At 40.5% G+C, this 19,013-nt stretch overlaps 2 protein-coding genes across 7 annotated transcripts in view; one reads left to right on the top strand and one right to left on the bottom strand.

Annotated features, from left to right (window-relative positions):
- Window positions 1-1,143: 1,143 nt before the first annotated feature.
- LOC117535467 (calpain-5-like) lies at window positions 1,144-14,738 on the top strand. Of its 2 annotated transcripts, XM_034199939.1 has the most exons (14): window positions 1,144-1,431; window positions 1,933-2,015; window positions 3,141-3,329; window positions 3,481-3,612; window positions 4,629-4,837; window positions 5,340-5,532; window positions 5,610-5,800; window positions 7,660-7,737; window positions 7,822-8,017; window positions 8,115-8,237; window positions 12,478-12,680; window positions 13,184-13,305; window positions 13,399-13,535; window positions 14,115-14,738. In XM_034199939.1, exons 3-14 carry the CDS (start codon window positions 3,165-3,167, stop codon window positions 14,295-14,297), a joined length of 1,932 nt encoding a protein of 643 aa, XP_034055830.1. In that variant the 5' UTR covers window positions 1,144-1,431; window positions 1,933-2,015; window positions 3,141-3,164; the 3' UTR covers window positions 14,298-14,738. The 2 variants fall into 2 exon arrangements, with proteins under 2 accessions (XP_034055830.1, XP_034055820.1); XM_034199929.1 differs by lacking the exon at window positions 1,933-2,015 and having other exon boundaries at window positions 1,146-1,431.
- An 88-nt stretch (window positions 14,739-14,826) lies between these two features.
- The window catches only part of LOC117535474 (serine/threonine-protein kinase PAK 3), a 51,650-nt gene continuing 47,463 nt past the window's right edge, over window positions 14,827-19,013 (bottom strand). For 4 of the 5 annotated variants that reach the window (XM_034199966.1, XM_034199972.1, XM_034199952.1 and 1 more), the window contains 2 exons: window positions 17,856-18,291; window positions 14,827-17,688 (listed from right to left, as the gene is read on the bottom strand). In XM_034199966.1, the coding sequence (XP_034055857.1) occupies window positions 18,202-18,291 (90 nt within the window). In that variant the 3' untranslated portion in view covers window positions 14,827-17,688; window positions 17,856-18,201. The remainder of the gene's footprint in view (window positions 17,689-17,855; window positions 18,292-19,013) is intronic. The other variant, XM_034199960.1, reaches the window with a different exon arrangement.

Raw genomic sequence — 19,013 nt, 5'->3', positions numbered from 1 at the left:
CCGCGTACCCCCATTTAAGAACCACTAACTTGTGTAAAGTTTTCTGTGAACATATACACTATCACGAGGAGACGTTTTCCTCTCCCCTGGACCGTTTCCCTTTAGTGTCACCATGACACCATATTTTATTTTCCCTTTTAAACCTGTACTTTGCAATTAACTCAATGTTGACTGTAAACGAGACAACTGTACATTGTTAGCCTTTATTGATGGTCTTGTTTTTGAACAGGTATGTGTCCTACACTAGACATGTTTCTTCTCCTCCCAAACATGCCTTTTCTCACAAACTTGTGATCATATCTGAAACGTCGCAGTGGTCCTCTCAAATATGTATCATTGCTGATCCAGATGATTTTCTTCAATTTGCTCTTCTTCCTGTCTCTTTAGCTGTTACAAGGATTTGACATATTGCTGCTAAAAAAGAATTCAAGTATCAAAACTGGAGTTTTCCAGATACGATTTGTCTCTCAGAGGGAGACAAAGTGGCTTTTGTCCTCCTTGAAAATAAAACCCAGACCGCTGAGAGACAGTTTGTATTCATACAGTTCACTTGCAGCATGAGGGTAGCACATGGGTTATAAATTATGTTGGTTAAATTTGACTTGCTTCTGGCTGGAAACAACTGGAAGATTTTATCGTGGTGGAATGTAACAAAGTATACTTCACCCACTAGAGTTCAGAGGAAAGAGGGTACTTTTTACTCTACTATATTTATTTAACACATGATAAAACACGTCATATGCTTATATTATATGATTCAGTACTGTACAACAAATCTACCCAGAATGTTATACTATAATACTGTGCTAAGACCCATTGTGCATATTGAACTTTTGATACTAAAAGCACATGTTGATGGTAAAACTTCTCTAAAGTAACATTTTCAAAACAACACAAGTATTGTTGCATTTTAGGACCGTAGTGTTTCTACTTTAAGTAAAGGACCTGCATACTTCTTCCACCTCTGAATCATTGTTACCAGAGACAAATGAGACCAAACAATCCCACTCCCACCTTTAATGGGAGTTTTCCCATGTAAATGCTCAGCTAAATGCAATGTAATGTAATGTAATTGTGAAAGATCAGACACTAAACAGGGCAGGTTTCAGCTTGTTTCACCTATGAGTGGTTGGGTGGTGGGACTGAAGGTGTAACATTTCAGTATCCCCTTCCCTCCCATACAGTATCAGCATTAGCTTAGCACCTCCTGCTGCAGAGAGGAGCCTGTCAGACCAGTTTTCAGGCAGTGTTTGTGCAGATGAACGTGTCTGGAAAAGCCCTCGAAGCCAGGAGTACACACTGGATTTGGTTTGAGAAAGGAGAAACAGATCTTAGGACAGAATAGCGGGATTGATTTTAACACATCTAAAAGGAACCTAGTGAGCATTGAATAAGGTTGAGCCCATCACTACAAGGACAAGACTGCTACAGGTGAGTGTTACTTTTAACTTTTTAAGTACTACAAGTAAGATTTCTTGAGTCAAGTTTTAACATCCTCGTGTAGTTTGTTTCCCTGTGGTTTCATGGTATTTAATTTATTGTGCTTTTAACCATCATTTTAATACTTTCTTATTAGAGAACTTCCCTTCCTCTTGCCTCAAAGCATACATACTGGCACGTGACGAAACGTCTGGAATGTGAGCTGCTGTCACCTTTACCCATACAACACAGATTAAACATAGCATTACAATAAATATGTCGTCATGTAGAGTTAGAACGAAACTTCCCCAGCGCTTAGAGCAAATAGGGTACCAAAAATAACCTGCCAGATTAGCAAGGAACTCTCAAACAGATAACACACACTCACAGAGACCATGTGTAAACCCTTACCCAGAGCCACAATAACACTGGGTGGTGAAATAATCCATTACTGAAAAGACAAACACACTCAAGGTGTGGCGGTAACAATGCACCTGAATAATCCCTGCGTAGGAGGGCGGTGCAGCAGGCACAGCACCTGGACACTTCCTTTTTGTGGAGCAGGAAGGAATAAGTATCACACTGCTATCTTTAAGGTACATTTTGTTGTTACTTCTTCTCTTGTTTCTTTTCTTTTCAAGGTACTTTTTAAAATGTATTATCTAAATCTTATGATCTATAAATGGTTGCTGTTCCTCTTCCAAACATCAACTCTTTCTCTGCCTGTCATATTTGTTTCATTTGCTGCTCTTTCTCCTCACACAACATGTCTGTCCGAGATTGTTTTAAGTGATTCGACTTGTAAGAGGTAGATGTTTTTTTGGCGTCTTCTCGTGAACATCAAACTTCCACAAATTTTCTTTCTGCTTCCAGCTAAATAAATGCAGTACTCTATAGTATGTTATTCCTGGCAAATATATAATATAAAGATTTATTTAAAAATGATTTCATTGGCAGATGTCCAAATGCAGCCGGTCAGTGAGAAAGGAACAAAAAGATCAATAGTTCATAAATCATCTTCCTCCAGAGAATACAGCTGAGTTAGAGTTTCATTTTTTATGGGACAAGATCCAGCTTTAAACACAATTCATGTTTTTCTTTAGAACTTGACAGTTTGGGTCAAACTGATCCACACTGTGCCAATGACACAAAACTTTAGAGACATTTTGAGTTTGAATTCCACCTGAAGATTTCTGTAAATGACAAACATTAGTGTTGGTGAGTGTTACGCCCCACCCTTAAAATGGCCCTATGGGCTAACAAAATTCCACCACTGACCCAAATAGAACACAAAAGACACCTTTAAAATCATCAAATCTATAGGATTTATTATAATCAACATGTTCAACTACACAGGATTAGAGCAGAAACACAGCAGTCCCAACACCAGAGGACTGCCCCTCTTCTGCTGCTGCACTGGAGCTTTTAAGGACTTCCTTCTCCAGGTGCACCTCGTCTGAACCTCTTTACAGCAATGCAGCACACCTGGGTAGAGGAACCAAAGGGAAAAAGAAACAGGGAATACATACAGCCGTAACAGTGAAACACAGAGGAAAATAAATGTAGCTTTCCATTTGTGGACTCTTCTGTAATGTAATCACAGCTTTATTTTAAAGAACATAAATGTTTCAGGTTTTGCTATAAATGACATTGTCTCTTAAAAGCACCGTTTGCATTAGTTAATCAACATTGTGGGGTCCTGGTGTCTCATCCCTCTGCAGCTGTGAGGCGTCAGCGTCTGGACCATGTTCTCCTCTGCTGTCCCGTACAAAAACCAGCACTACGCTGAACTGAAGAGGAACTGCATCAATGACAAGACGCTGTTTGAGGACGCAGAGTTCCCTGTCATCAATTCATCGCTGTATTTTAGGAAACCACCCCCTGGATTGGTGGAGTGGAAACGACCAGCTGTGAGTAAAATATTATTTCTGCTAATGTTACTATAACAAGTGGCATGTATGAGTGATTGTTTTTTAAATTACTAGATTGAACACACATTATAGAGCAGAAGATTTCAATGATCATTACACAACAACACTCACATTCACCTTTCTGCTACAGGAGATCAGCAATGCGCCCAGCCTGTTTGTGGAGGGCATCAGCGCCCATGACCTGAACCAGGGAGTTGTGGGAAATTGTTGGTTTGTTGCTGCCTGCTCCTGCCTTGCTATGAAGCCTGAACTCTGGAAGAGGGTGAGTTCATAATGATGGTGCTTTTGTGTGAGTCAGGGGACTGGCATATTTAGAGTTTGAAAGCAGGTCAAATCAGGAACACAGGAATTCACCTGAGGGGGGGGAAGCAATGCACTGTTACATATTTTCACTATTATTAAGTCAATTCTGGTTAATAGGATCATGTATGCTGCCAAGTCAAGTAGACAGGCAGGAGCAGTGGCACACAAGAGTTATTTATTAACTAAAAGTTAACTGAAACAAAAATGAAACCCGAAGATAACAATACAACTAAATTAAACAAGAGACTACCAGATTTACATTAAACTGTGAGGTAAACTTCACCCCCTTTCTCCAGTGAAAAGCATTGTACAGTCTCAGCCTTACCTAACTGGAACCTACCATCTACCCCGTTGAGTATAGGGGGGCTTAACTGAGCAAGCATCCATATCATACAGAATATTGATCACACAGTCAATATAATATTGTTAAGGTCCTGATGACATGTCAATCTAACCATGGGCAACCGTCTACAACACTGAACTGCCAGAATAGGACAGCTTGTTAGTTGCTGCAAAACGATATCTTATAACGATAACCTATTTTCCTACAACTTCAGTGGCCCCAGACTCTCCCTGCTGAGAGAAATAATGAGGCACACCTTTTTGTACTTGACTTGGTTAAACTGCGAAGCTACCGCAAAAAAGTGAAGGCTACCATGTCGTTTACACTATCATGATATCTAAGCAAGGAACACATCAGTCCCAACGTTATTAAAGCCATTTAACAACCAGTTGCTTACTAGATAAACTTGTATATTTTGATTCTGAAAAGAGCTTCAGAAGTCATACGAGAATAGTCGTTAATGCATCACATTTAAATACATTCATCACAGCAGCGTTTAAATTCACACCCTTAGGTTTTGCTATTCTTTTTGCACGTGTGTCATTTGATTAGGGTGCATTGCAACATTCTCTGGTCCAACTGAAAATAACTCTTTAATCTCACCTGTATAATTTGCAACATTTGCTTTTCAGGTAATTCCTGATCACAAGGAGCAGGAGTGGGATCCCAAGCATCCGGAGAACTATGCAGGCATCTTCCACTTCCAGTTCTGGATCTTTGGAGAGTGGGTGGATGTGGTGGTGGATGACCGGCTGCCCACCATCAACAAGGAGCTGATCTACTGCCACTCCAACGAGAAGAACGAGTTCTGGAGCGCCCTGCTGGAGAAGGCCTACGCCAAGTCAGTACACTTTACACTATCCCCTCTGTAGAAATATAGTAATATTCTTTAATCCAGGTATTTGTATTTACATGTAGTTGATATGACTTATAATATTAAAGATGATCATCCAGTTATAATATAATAGAATGCAACTACATTCAAAATAAATCCTATTACTACTAAAAGTTACACATTTAGTAGTAATAGTTACATCATACCTATAATAAAAACATAGTTGACATGCATACCAATTGCTTCTTTCCATACATTATACAAAGAATATAAGTGTTGCATCATGTAAGAGTGTGTTTATATGTAGTTGTATTTGACATATTTCTGTTGTATTTGTCTTCTCTTCTTTATAATTTTTTTAATGCCTGATTTTATTCCATGTACTGTATGTGAAAACTACTTGGCAAAAAATACAAATCCAAAGGGTCCACATACTTTTTCTTGCAACTGTATATATTTTAATATTTCTGTAACTAAAGTTGTGAGTCCCCTGCTCCTCTGTGTCCAGGCTCTCTGGCTGCTATGAGTCTCTGGAGGGGGGAAACACCGGAGACGCTGTGGTGGACTTCAGTGGAGCTGTGGCTGAAGCCATCGACCTGGGAGCAGAAGAATACTACAAGGACCAGACAAAACAAGACCAGCTGTTTGAGGATCTGCTAAAGGTCTACGACCGTGGAGGAATCATAAGCTGCTCCATCATTGTGTGTGCTCCTCGTGAACATTTGCCTCTTTTTGTCCTTCTTTCACAGAATCTAACCTTTTTGTTTTTCATCACCAGGCGCAACCTCATGAGATTGAATTCAAGATGTCGAACGGGCTGGTGAAAGGACACGCATACTCAGTAACTGCAGTGAAGAAAGTGCGTTTGGGTCACGGACTGCTGGCCTACTTCAAGAATGAAACTATTTCTCTGATCCGCATGAGGAACCCCTGGGGTCAGACTGAGTGGAAAGGAGCCTGGAGTGACACGTAAGAAGTGATAGAAAGTTAATTGCTTACATTTGTTCTCCACTGTAAAACTACATGAAGAGCAGGAATGTCCAAGATGTTCAAACCAGCATACACTATGTTTACTATGGATATATATAGGGATCAGGACCAAGGCCGTACTGGGACAATAAGTCAGTCCAGGAATCATACACCCAGCCAGGCCACTACCAGGTTTTCTTTGTCCGATTTTGCTGGATTTATCTGTGAATATTTACAGCATTGCTACCCATAGTGAGCGCCCTATAATCTACTACCCAATAATAAATATATGGACAGGAGTTACTATTCTTAAAAATGTGCAATTTGGGAACCTATCCATGTGAACATATTTTAAGTGGGGGTGGACCTCAAAACCGCTAGGGGGGTCCGGGGCATGCCCCACCCCCCGGTAAGATTTTGTTTGTAATTTTGGAGTGAAATCTATTACTACATTGAGACTAGATCTATGGAAACACCCATATGAAACAGAACTGTATGCATTTAAATAATCATAACATCATAAGAACATGGCCATAACCAATAACATACCATATCCAATATTAAAAAAAAATTGAAACTTATTTATTTATTTTTGGTTCATTTATAGTTGTGAGTGTGTCTGCTCCTGAATCAGCCTCACCTGTCTTCCCCCTCTCCCCCTGCTCCTCTTTGAGGCAGCAGCAAAGGCTAGTTTTAGCTCTCAACACGTTTTAAAAAGTTTATCTTACCTTTTTTCACCTATTAAAAAAAAATTCTTTGTATTCATGCATATTTTACTAATAAATGGTGACCAAACCGTTTGAGACCCACTGAGATAACTTAGACTAAGTTAACTATCTAAACACCCAGAGTCCTTAACCTCACCTGCGCCTCTCAGACTGACAGGAGAGGACCCTCCTCTACCTTGTTGTTGAAACAGCTAACCGGTGTTCTCTCTCTCTCTCTCTCTCTCTCTCTCTCTCTCTCTCTCTCTCTCTCTCTCTCTCTCTCTCTCTCTCTCTCTCTCTCTCTCTCTCTCGTGCCACACATACGTGTGTCACCCTCCCAAGCTTGAATGACACACAGAGACCAATCAAGGGCTTTGATTTCTGATCGGTATGGCAGTGGCCATGTCGGCAGGCCACATCATGTAGACAGACAGTCACCCTGTGTGAGGCAGACCCACATTTGCGGAGCGTTGCGTTACAAAAAAAAAAAATCACCAGGCCAGCAGGCCACTTAACAACAGGCCAGGCCATCGGGAAACCTCCCGGTCCTCCGGACTGGCCATCGGGAGGACCGGGAGGTTTTGCCTGATCCGGACTGTTATTTGCCATATTTTTGGGGAAATAATGACTGTGTTGAACATACAGACTGTTTGAAGGGACATCAGAAGAGCCAATTAAATCATATTTCAAATCTATATCAGAATCAGAAACGGGTTTATTACCAGGTAGGTTCACACGCACGAGGAATTTGACTAGGTGTCGTGGTGCATACATACAAAAATAAAATATAAAACAGAACACAGAACACAGATAGCGAACTATATTAAGAACACTGTAATATAAATATAGGAAGATAGAAATAAAATAAAGCAGTAATTTACATTGAAATAGAATTAAAAAAATAATATATATGTGCAGTAAGCAATATTGTCAACATTGTGTGAATTAATGTAATGTATTACATTAGTCTGCGTTGTGGCTGGTTGTAACCCTATATCTGACCTGTGGTAATTCTTTTAAAATACAATCTTCTTATAGCCACATTTTACAAATCAAAATGTGGGTGTTGTCTGGAGTTTAACTCTAAAACTATTTATCTCTACTAGTAATTTATGAGTGCTTTCATTTGTTTTGTTCTTGTTTGTTTGTTAGCTCTGAGGAATGGTCGAAGGTTGGTGATATGGAAAGGGAAAACCTTGGCATCACCGTAGCGGACGATGGGGAGTTCTGGTGAGCGATTAAAGCTCTTCTGAATCTTAACAGTTGACCTCTTCTTTCAGATTGTATTAATGAATGTTGTGCTCTCGTTCACAGGATGTCATTTGCAGACTGGTGCAAGTTATTCACTAATGCAGATGTTTGCCGTGTTATCAATACTGCCCTGATCAGTGTCAACAAGACGTGGAATGAGGTTGTGCACTTTGGGAGTTGGACCAAAAACGCAGAGCCGCTTTTGAACCGCTGCGGGGGCTGTGCCAACAACAAGCCCACCTTCCTGCAGAACCCACAGGTACACTCTCCTCACATCACCTGTGTGCAGGCACATGTAAACTTATATAAGCACACATTTATGGATCTATTTTTTCACTCATTTTCTTTTTTTACAGTTCCTGTTTGATGTTACAAAGGAGTCCGATGAGGTCCTGATCTCCTTGCAACAAAAAGACATGAAGATCCACAGACGATTTGGTCAAGGAGAAAACATTACCGTTGGCTTTAGTGTCATCAAGGTAAAATATTGTGTTCACCAAATTGTATTGATCTAATGAACTGTTGATAACTGCACATTACATTATACAGCAGGGGTTTATAACAGTAAAGATTCAAAGGGTTCGTGAAATGTTGCACAAAGATCATGGCAAGACTCTCCAGACATGAGTCAATTACAGAGGAAACGGGGTTCATGTGGGATCAAACGTTAGTCAAGGGTCCGTTTATTTGTGGGAAAACAGGATCATTTCATCACATTTTGGCTTTCCTTTTGGTCTAAGAATCTTGGCTGCGTTCTGACTCTTGTACTCATTTGTTGAGCAAACATTGAACAGTTGTTTGGGTGATTTTAGTGACAGGCAGACATTACTCCATATCAGAACCAAGATAGACCATTTCAACAACAGGCTAAATCATACAGGATTAAAGATGACGAATGCACATACTTTACTTGATTGTTTCAAGCTGAACGGCAAAGTGGAAACTAACACATTAGTGACAATTTCTTCCCAACTCGTAAGCTGCAAAGAGTTCAGTCGGCTGTTCTCTTGTATAGGACATGATACAAGTCTCATGCATTATTAGAGGTATATAATAGATTTATTTCAAACTGGAAGGTTTTTTAAAGACAAATTAACCTCACTATTGTGATTCAATATAGGTCATAATTAACTGCAATGTCAAAGCAGTCCAGCAGCTTTAAACCTGACATCACATTTCCTGTAATGAGATATTAAAGGTGGGGTAGGTAAGTTTGAGAAACCGGCTCGAGATACACTTTTTGTTATATTCCATGGAATGCTCTTAACATCCCAATAGCAATGAATATCTTAAAGGTGGGGTAGGTAATTTTGGAGGAACCAGCTCGAGTGCGCTAGGATTTGAGAAATACACAACCGGAAAAGATCTGCCACTTCCTTACAGAGCCCCTCCTCCAACACACACGAACACGCGCACATGACCAATGAGGGCACAAGATAAGTTTGTGCACAGATGGAAGGCTGACAGGCAGGTAGGCCTTCCAGTTATTTTAGCCGGGCTGGCTAAAACGATTGGTCGTGCTTTTTGCAGTAGGCTTCCACAGATGACATTTTTATTTATGGATTTTTTTGTCAAAGCACTTAAAATATTTATTGCTATCGGGATGTTAAGAGCATTCCATGGAATATAACAAAAAGTGTATTTCGAGCCGGTTTCTCAAAGTTACCTACCCCACCTTTAAGTGCTTTGACAACAGATCCATAAAAAATGTCATCATGTGGCCAAGTACTTGAACAATGTGGCCAAGTACTTGAACATTTTTTTCACAAACATAGCCACAACTCTTGTAAATAAATTACCCTCCCACTCAGGGCTTTTTGGAGTAGATCACATCATGACCTACTACAAAAACCTAGGGGTACGCAAAGATGATTTCAGTCTAGCAAGGGTAACAACAGCAGAGGTACTCATTAAACTGAGCGCCCTCCAACCTAACAAGGCCACTGGCCACGACAATATCCCCTCCAAATTCCTCAGAGACACAGCAACCGCCATCTCACCAGTCATAGCTCACATAATTAACCTCTCCATAAAACAGGGGAAAGTACCCAAAGACTTCAAAATTGCAAGAGTAACCCCCCTGCACAAAAAGGGCAGCAAATTGGACCCAGGCAACTACCGCCCTGTTTCTATACTTACCTCCATCTCGAAAGTCATGGAAAAAATAGTATATGAACAGGTCGAAAAGTACCTCGCGGAAAATAAACTAATCTATGAATTTCAATCTGGCTTTAGAACATCCCACTCCACTGACACATGCCTTCTTTATTTGAGCGACCACATCAAACAAGAGGTGGACGAGGGCAAGTACTGCGGCATGGTGATGCTGGACCTACAAAAGGCTTTCGACACTGTCAATCACCCCATTCTGATTGACAAGCTAAAAGCAATTGGTTTTGATAAACTATCGGTGAGCTGGATGCAATCCTACCTGGAGGGGAGAGAACAGATGGTGGAGGTAAACGGTACTCTGTCCCCCCCCCTCCCAGTGAGCTGTGGTGTTCCACAAGGAAGCATATTAGGTCCATTACTGTTCCTAATTTATGTAAATGACATGTCATCAGCATGTGACTGCAACTTGTTCCTGTTCGCGGACGACTCAGCCCTGCTGGTCTCTGACAGGAACAGGTTGCAGGTTGAAAAAACCCTCAGCTCCGAGCTCGGCAGAATCTGCACCTGGCTCGCCGATAATAAATTATCATTACACCTGGGTAAAACAGAGTCCATTCTCTTCGGTTCGAAACATAATCTCAGCAAATCCGACGACTTCTCAGTTGCAGTGGGCGACATTATTGTCACAAGTAAGAAGGAAATGACATACCTAGGATCTATTCTTGAGGCAAACCTCTCCTGTGACAAAATGGCATCCAATGTAATAAAAAAAGTCAATCAAAGAACTAGATTCCTATACCGGATCTCCTCTCTGGTAAACAAAAACACCCTGAAAACTCTGGCAGGAGCACTCATTCAAGGGTACTATGACTATGCTTGCACATCATGGTACCATAGCACCTCCAAGGCGCTAAAAATAAAACTTCAAACATCGCAAAATAAACTGGTCAGACTACTGCTTGACCTTTCATCTAGAACCCACCTCACCTCTGCCCACTTTGACAACCTAGGATGGCTTAGAGTAGACGACAGAGTACAGCTACTTGCAATGGGCCTGGTCTACAAGATCCGCACCTCTATGGTACCCATGTACATGTCAAAATTCTTCCCAAAGGTCAAGGAATACCATGATCATAACACCAGAGGGAGCTCCACAAATCATGTGAAACCCAGATTTGGCACAAAAAAGGGGGAATACACGTTTCGCAATTATGCCACATCAAGGTGGAACGCTCTTCCCACAACTGTAAAGGAAAGTAAAACTATACTTACCTTCAAAACCTCTCTTAAAGAGCACCTTCGGGGGAGAGCATTGCAAAACTGGCCCCGGTAATGGTACAAATCTCAACCTGTCGTTCAATGGACAGCTTCCCCCCCCCCCATCTATGTATATACTCGCATTTTAGACTCTGTTACTAACTGTATATCTGTAGACTTGGTATGTCTTAAATGTCCGGTTAGGATGTATTAGAACGAAATCTAAAATGAAAATTGTAAATAAGCAATCTGTATGTAAAAAACCACCTGTATGTAAATTGTAAATAAGCCATCTGTATGTCAAATATGTCTTATATGTCTTATATGTCAAATATGTCTTATATGTCTTAAATGACATGATGAATTGGAAATGGGGGACCCTGATGTAAACAAGACGAAAGTCTTTCTCTGGTCTGCATCCCCTTAACAATTGTATGTTTTGAGCTGTACTGTACTGTACCCAATATACAAGCTGTTAATAAACTTTTCAATCAATCAATCAATCAATCAATCTGTGGAAGCCGTAGTACTGTAAAAAGCATGACCAATCATTTTAGCTGGTTTCTCCAAAATTTTAATTTTAATGTCAGAGATGCGGCTAAGTTTAAACACACTCTTATCATACTGTCAGAAGTGCTGCCAAAGGGAGAGGTTCTGGACAACAGTAAATGCTGAAGGGTGCCTTAGGAGCATGTGATTTAAAAAGAAATGAAAGCAGGCCTGTGAGTCTGGACCTGAATGTAACCCTTGTCAACTACTGTCATTAAGCCAGCAAGAGCTATCTTTATCTGACGGACTCCAGACACTGTCAACGTTCTGTGTTTTGTCACTGTTTTATGTATTTTTGTTCCTGTTTGACAAGTTAAAGTACTTTCACACATGCAGTTATTGGTACAAATTATGTTTGGTGTCACAACCTTTCAAGTGAGCCAGCATGCACAGTACCCTGTTCCATCTCAAAGGAACAGGGCCAATATTATTGTTATTATACATTATTGTCACATTATTGTATAAAACCTATGACCGGCTAAAGAATGAGTATTGATTATTGCTCTTTATCAACAGTGAAATACATTAGACATTTGTGTTAAATTCAAGTTTAGTTCATTATTCTACCACCAGGAGGCAGAAGAATCTATGAAAGCAGCAAAAAGTAAACTATAATTCTTAAAACAGTGAAAACCCTTTACATTTAATTGTACATCTGTATCAGAAAGAGTCTGTTTTTGGAATTCGCCAAAGTACAGCAAAGGTAGCCTAAATACAATGACAGACTAGTGAGTAAAGTTAGTCATTTGTTCAGTATTTGAAATAAACACTGAATCAGCCCAAATGATTTTCCTTCTCCAGGTGGAACTAAACAGGAAGTACAGGATGCACGACATCCTGACCCAGCAGTGTGTGCAGACGTCGACCTTCATCAACGCTCGGACGGTGTTCATGAGATGCACGCTGGAGCAGGGCCGCTACGTCCTCATCCCCACCACCTTCAAGCCTTACACTCTGGGGGATTACATGATCCGAGTTTTCACCGACGTGGACTCAGGCTGCAGGTACGACTGTGGTTGAGCTGTGACGTCTGACCGGGGACTGCTTTTAATTTTAAATCAGCAGCATGGCTGGGTTTTATGATGTCAATATTCACTTATCTTACAATAATCAGGTTTTAAGAGACTCTGCAGGGAAAACAAGAACACAGCTGTTCCTTGATTGTTCCATTCAGACACTAATGTCTGAGGGATTATATCCAACGAAAACACCCATAATTACTGTTTCAGATACTTTACAATTATGTTCACATTAAATCACTTGGAAAGTAATGTCTCATCTCATTCTGCTTATCTTGGGCGATGATTTTATGTTTTTTGTTTTGGCAAACCAGAACCAAATCATGTTGGCTCACACATTCAGGTCATCCAGGCTGGGTAATACAACTTGTTGTGTGTATTAGACATAATTACACTTACCATGTTTGATTATACAGTAGCTAGATCTAGAGCAGAGTATCAAGATATAAGTACTTTTCTCATGGTGTCTAACTTCTCATCTCTCACAGGGAGCTGACAGAAGACAAGCCGCAGGTTAAATGCTGGAGTTCATTCCTTGGATACCCGCAAGCTGTGACTCACGTCTACGTGCATGGAGCCGGGGAGCTGCAGAACCAGGACAGCACTGGAGGTCAGAGGACTTGAACAAATGACTCTTACCCCAAATGTACTTATCAGCCTGTATATGGTTTTCTGACTTGGAACTTTCCATGTGTTCCTGCAGGTGCAGACCCGTATGTGATCATTCACTGTGAGGGCCGGTCTGTACGATCCACCATCAAAAAGGACACCCTGAATCCAGAGTTTACAACAAGCGCAATTTTCTTCAGGAAGAAGCCCAGAAAGCCCTTAACAGTGGAGGTAAGATGGCATCCCTCTGCTCCTTGTGACTGTAATTAATCTGTCTCAGCATTCAAACAGTCATTTCTTTATGGTGCAACCCTCTCATTGTCAACCATTTGTGAAACTGAACAAGAATCCGATTGATTTGGAGTTGAATGTCTATCGATTATTTTACCTAAAGCTAACTTCACCATGGTTGCTAGTCATTTTTAATCTGCAAAGCAAACTATTATTAATAATAATAGGGCTTGGATTTTACTATATGAACAGGATTAGTTTCCAAAATGCCTTTTTTATTCCTACAACAAAACAACGTAATGTTGATTTATACAGACACTACATTTTTTTGTGCAGTCTTTTTATTTTTTTATTCAGTGCTCACAAAAACTAATGATTATAGTAAAATGAAAAGAATAGATCAATGAACTACAGAAACTCACATAATAAAAGGTCAACTGACAATGTGATAGCGGCTTGTAATTTGCTGTAATTGAGAGCACAGAACATCATCCTTGCCTGTTAACGCTCAACATAATGAAATCAGAGTAGCCGAGATGATCTGTGGTTATTTTGTAACACATGACGGGTGTTCCTCAGGTCTGGAACAGCAACGCGGTGAAGGACGAGTTCATGGGCCAGGTGGTTCTGTCGGGCTCGGTGAAGGACACCTTCAGCCCTCAGAGGCTCCAGCTGAGGAAGAGAGGACGACAGATGGCGGACGAGATGCCGGGGACCATCAGTGTGAGGGTCATCACTTCTACTCAGCTGACCGCCATGTGATCCAGTCAGTGACTTTAGTGAGGGCTTTTTCACGATGAACACCTCACTTGGCATGTGTCATCATCAAAGCCCCATAAACACTCTTTGTCATGCTGGATGTCCACGCTTTTATTTTACATTTGTATTTGCACGTTGAGGAATTGTTTGCAAAGTTGAGATGTGAGCAGGCAATTCCTATCTTAATGTTTAGTCTTGAGTTATCTTAATCACCTTTCAAATCATTTTTATGTAACTTATAAAATATTTGTATATTGACATTTTGAAAGTTGCTTGTAAAGATGTTCTCTTTTTATTACTATTACTACTGTGAGTTTTATGGCAGATATGTCATTCAAGTCTTAAAATACATTAGTTATACTTTTGTCCTTTTTAAATAGCACCTTTGTATGCAGAACAATGTACTGTGTGCACAACATGATTAAAGTATCATCTATTCTTTGATGAATTTTCTAATCCTTTTTTTCATTGACGATTACATGGCATAACTAATAAAAGGAATCACATGAGATAACCAGCATTAACACAGCTCTGGTTTTTCTTCCTCTTTTTATTTCAGTCCAGTTCCCAAACTGCAATATTTTTGTTACACTCAAGACACAGCCATGCACAATTAAAAGTTCAAAAAGTCTATTGCTTCAACCACGATTAAAAATAGTTTATCCAAAACCTCATTTCCCCGTCGCTTGTTTGTCCTTTTTCAAAGATGGGGAAAGGCCTGCTGAGGTATGCCAGATGGATCAGCAGTTTTTACAAAGCTAGACAATAATAAGAGTAATAATAATGATAATAATTTAAAAAGTAACATTTTTTGTCTTTGTTCCATTCTCTTGATACACATTAATAGAGGAATTTTCACACCACGTGTACAGGTTTACACATTCAGAAGATAGGAATGTACAGGAGCAACCACAGAAGAGGGGCACGTCGGCGGTGTCTCTTGTCCCAAAATTCACCTTTGTGCTCATAGTTCAGACCTGTACATGGGGGCGGGGGGCCAAACGGGGGCCGGCGGAGCCTCATGTCAGTCCAGCCACACACACACACACATGTACTAACACTCAGCAGTGGTACTGACAGACTGTGTGTCCCATAGAGCCGGATCCAGGATTGCAGAGTGTGTGTTCGTTTTTCTCTTTTGATTTTCAGGGTGCAAAACATTTATCGATACATACCATTGAGCAACCTGAATATTGTCATTTAAAGTTACGTAATTCTGAAAAAAGGGGGGTTTTCCCATCATATTTACATACATACATACATATCCTAACAATCTTAACCTATTTGAAGATGAGATACAGTGTATAGTTTGTTTTACATGCATGGATTCTGTTGCACCCTCCTGTCTAACATCACTCCACCTTCTGTTCACTTGTTGTAAAATGGAGGTACAATAAGACTAAGCAGCTACTCTGCACCTCAAAGTCAAGGTGGACAACACGAGTGAGGCATCTTCTAGTGCAGATTGAGGTAGCCCCTATAACACACACACACTCACACACAGAGGGATGCTACATGGGAAATGCCTGACGAAGCTACCAAATACCGACACAATGTAGATAACCTCTGTACAGGAATGAGATGAAACGCTAACCAAGAGTGGAAGGAATGATAGCAACAAAATGAACCTCTTCTTCGGTTTCTGTTTCCAACGCTCATTAGGATAAGGTACAATCATAAAATGGCATCCACTCTACTCCCAGCTTCACTCAGTGGATAACATTCCCCCTCTTTGATCAGCCACGCGTTCCAAAAGCCCACTACAAAACGTACGGATCATATGACAGAAACACACAAAAGGACACTGAATGAAAACCAACATGAGAAGACGGGGGGCAGGTGGGCCGGGAGGACAGTGGGTTCCTGTTTCCTCATTAGACATTAATGTTTAACCTTAACAGATAGGCCTTCAACCTCATCATGTATAGTCACAGTTGCGTATTGTATTCTGTAATGTTGGATAGTAAGACCACTAAACAGTAATCTTCCAAATGGGAGAATAATCTTATTGAATCTGCATTTTACATTTAAGTCACCATAAATAATGGATTAAATAATCAATGTTTTTCTACCTGTTGCAGTTGCTGATCCGACTAACAATGTTGGAATAAATATACCGTATATTCAGAGTATTATCTTTATGTTGTTGCCAAGCGTCATCCTTCCTGTTTAAGGTTTAAGGTCACAGGGATGCGTGGGGCACTGTGGGAAACTGTGAGAATGGGCGGCATTAGACCTTTAACTCACTGTAGGTCAATAATTACACAGCCTTCTGTTTGCCACTGTTGTAGAAAAACATGTAATTAGAAAGGCTGGTCCATTGTATGCAAGCACCTTTAATATAGATATTTTAAAATAAAAACATGTATCCTTTCTGTTGAGTCTTTGATCCAGTATTTGGATTTCTATTATATAGCTAATTGTCAAATGTAATACACAGAATGGCTCGATTAACATAGATGTTGAATTATCTCCCCCAAAGCCTGTCACAGTGACACAAACTGAATAGCTATATGGATAACCCTATTTGTCACACTATGAATGCTACAGTTCATGTACAGTATGCACGTACGCAACAAAAGGATTAGTAATGAAGTTGACATTATTTTATATTATTCTGATCATTTCTGCGTGTGTTTAGTACCAAATGTTGATTTAAACTGTGCGTTCAAGTGTCTCTATCTACATCATAACACTTGAAATTGATAAGAAAGCACAAGTGTATACATATTTGTACCTGTGCGACCTACAGTTGAGTCACAAATGTTTTAAATTCGATGTTACATGCAGGCAAACCATTATGTTGCCAGTTTTAGAGAGAAATGAACTGCAGGTAACCTGAACTCCAGTGACTCTTTAAGAGAGATTTTGACAGAATTTGGCTTAAATAAAATATGGGACCCGTATCACTTCACTGATATGAAAGGGATAAATGAAGGATGTTTAAAGCTGGCCTAGGTCATGTGAAATTATACCTGACTTATTCCCCTGTAGCTGCACCCCTACACACACTCACACTCACACAAACATACACATACATAGATGTTACAATCTGCAGAGGAGGAGCAGTGTTTCTCCACAGAGCCGTAGTCATGCAGGCAAAGGTTGGGTCCGGAGTCACTTTCTCACATCAGATGGTCACTAAAGGTGCAAGTGTGGCCTGATTGTGCTCCATGGAGGGAAGGAAAACCAAGCCTACAGCCGGGCAGCGAAGATAACACAGGCTCTTCAGTTGTGTCAGTTTCCCAGTCTCCGCTCCGGAAGTTACTTCTTGAAAACGAGCTTGTTCTTTTGGATTTGTTCACCGTATTATCTTGGTTTCGGGAGCAAGTGCTGCCAAACCAGACATATGACATAAACAGATGTGCACAATTGGTACCCACACACACACACACTCAGACACACACACTCAAGACACACACAAACACACACACACACACACACACACACACACACACACACACACACACACACACACACACCACACACACACACACAACACACACACACACACACACACACACACACACAACACACACACACACACACACACACACACACCACACACACACACACACACACACACACCACACACACACCACACACACACACACACACACCACACACTTGTGATGGACTGCCTCTACATGTACAGAGTGCTGGAGAAGTAAACAAGGAGGCAAGGTCTTTTCAGCAGCGTTGGGCCGAGAGCTTCAAGGCCAGATGTCCGTCCTACGTCTGAGGCCTGGGGGTCTTTTGTCCTCGTGCTGTCACGGTAAGTCACACAAAACCCTCCATCCTTGTGCCGTCACGTCACCCACCACCCATACACCCAAGCCCCTGCCCCCCATGAAACGCACACACCCCAGGCAGGGCTCCAGCCTCGGGTGGGGACAGAGGGCACGCACTAGCGACTGCTGTTCTTTATGGCTTCCTTCGCAGCTACAATCAGAGGTGTCAGGCTGGACAGAGGCTTCGCCAGCTTGAGGAAGGAATGCTGCAGAGGACAAAGAAGAACAAATTATTTATATATATGGAGCAAAAGAGAGATGTTTCGGAATTATAAATAGTTGATTTTTGGTGATGATTTGACATCTTCACAACATAAAAAGAGCAGCAAAACAGAGCTCTTAATCTTCATCTATCTTCATTAAAACCACCAGACTCAGGGACAGTTTCAATCCACAGGCCATAAGACAGCTAAACACCTGAACTTTTGAACGAACATCCATAACATCTATCTGTTTTCAATTATTTATCTAATATATCATATTCCATATATTTGTATATAGTCTTATTCCATTCTATTTCTATGTAAATACTGCTATATTTTTACTATATCTTTTATTATTTTTAACATTTTTTAATGTTATTATAGTTTTCTTAAAATAGTTCTCTATCTGTGTTTTTTTATTTTGTTTTACTTTTATGTATGCACCATGAAATCAAGTCAAATCCCTCGTACGTGTCAACCTACCTGGTAATACATCAGTTTCTGATTTCTGATTTCTGATTCTATTCAATTTTATTTGTATTTACTTGCACTATTTTATCTGTTTTATTGTGTTGCACTGTTGGAGGAGCCTGTGACCTACGTTTTTCAGTGACATATCTACACTTTAGCAATGTACAAAATGACAATAAAAGCCTTGAATCCTTGAATATTAAGTAGCATAGAGGCGACCTGTAGCTCCCATGAACTTCTTTACATTTCTTTAA

Source organism: Gymnodraco acuticeps, unplaced genomic scaffold, assembly GCF_902827175.1.
Source record: "Gymnodraco acuticeps unplaced genomic scaffold, fGymAcu1.1, whole genome shotgun sequence".
Lineage (NCBI taxonomy): Eukaryota > Metazoa > Chordata > Actinopteri > Perciformes > Bathydraconidae > Gymnodraco > Gymnodraco acuticeps.
The sequence above is the reverse complement of the archived record's forward strand: the minus strand, read 5'-3'. Positions and strand labels throughout refer to the sequence as shown.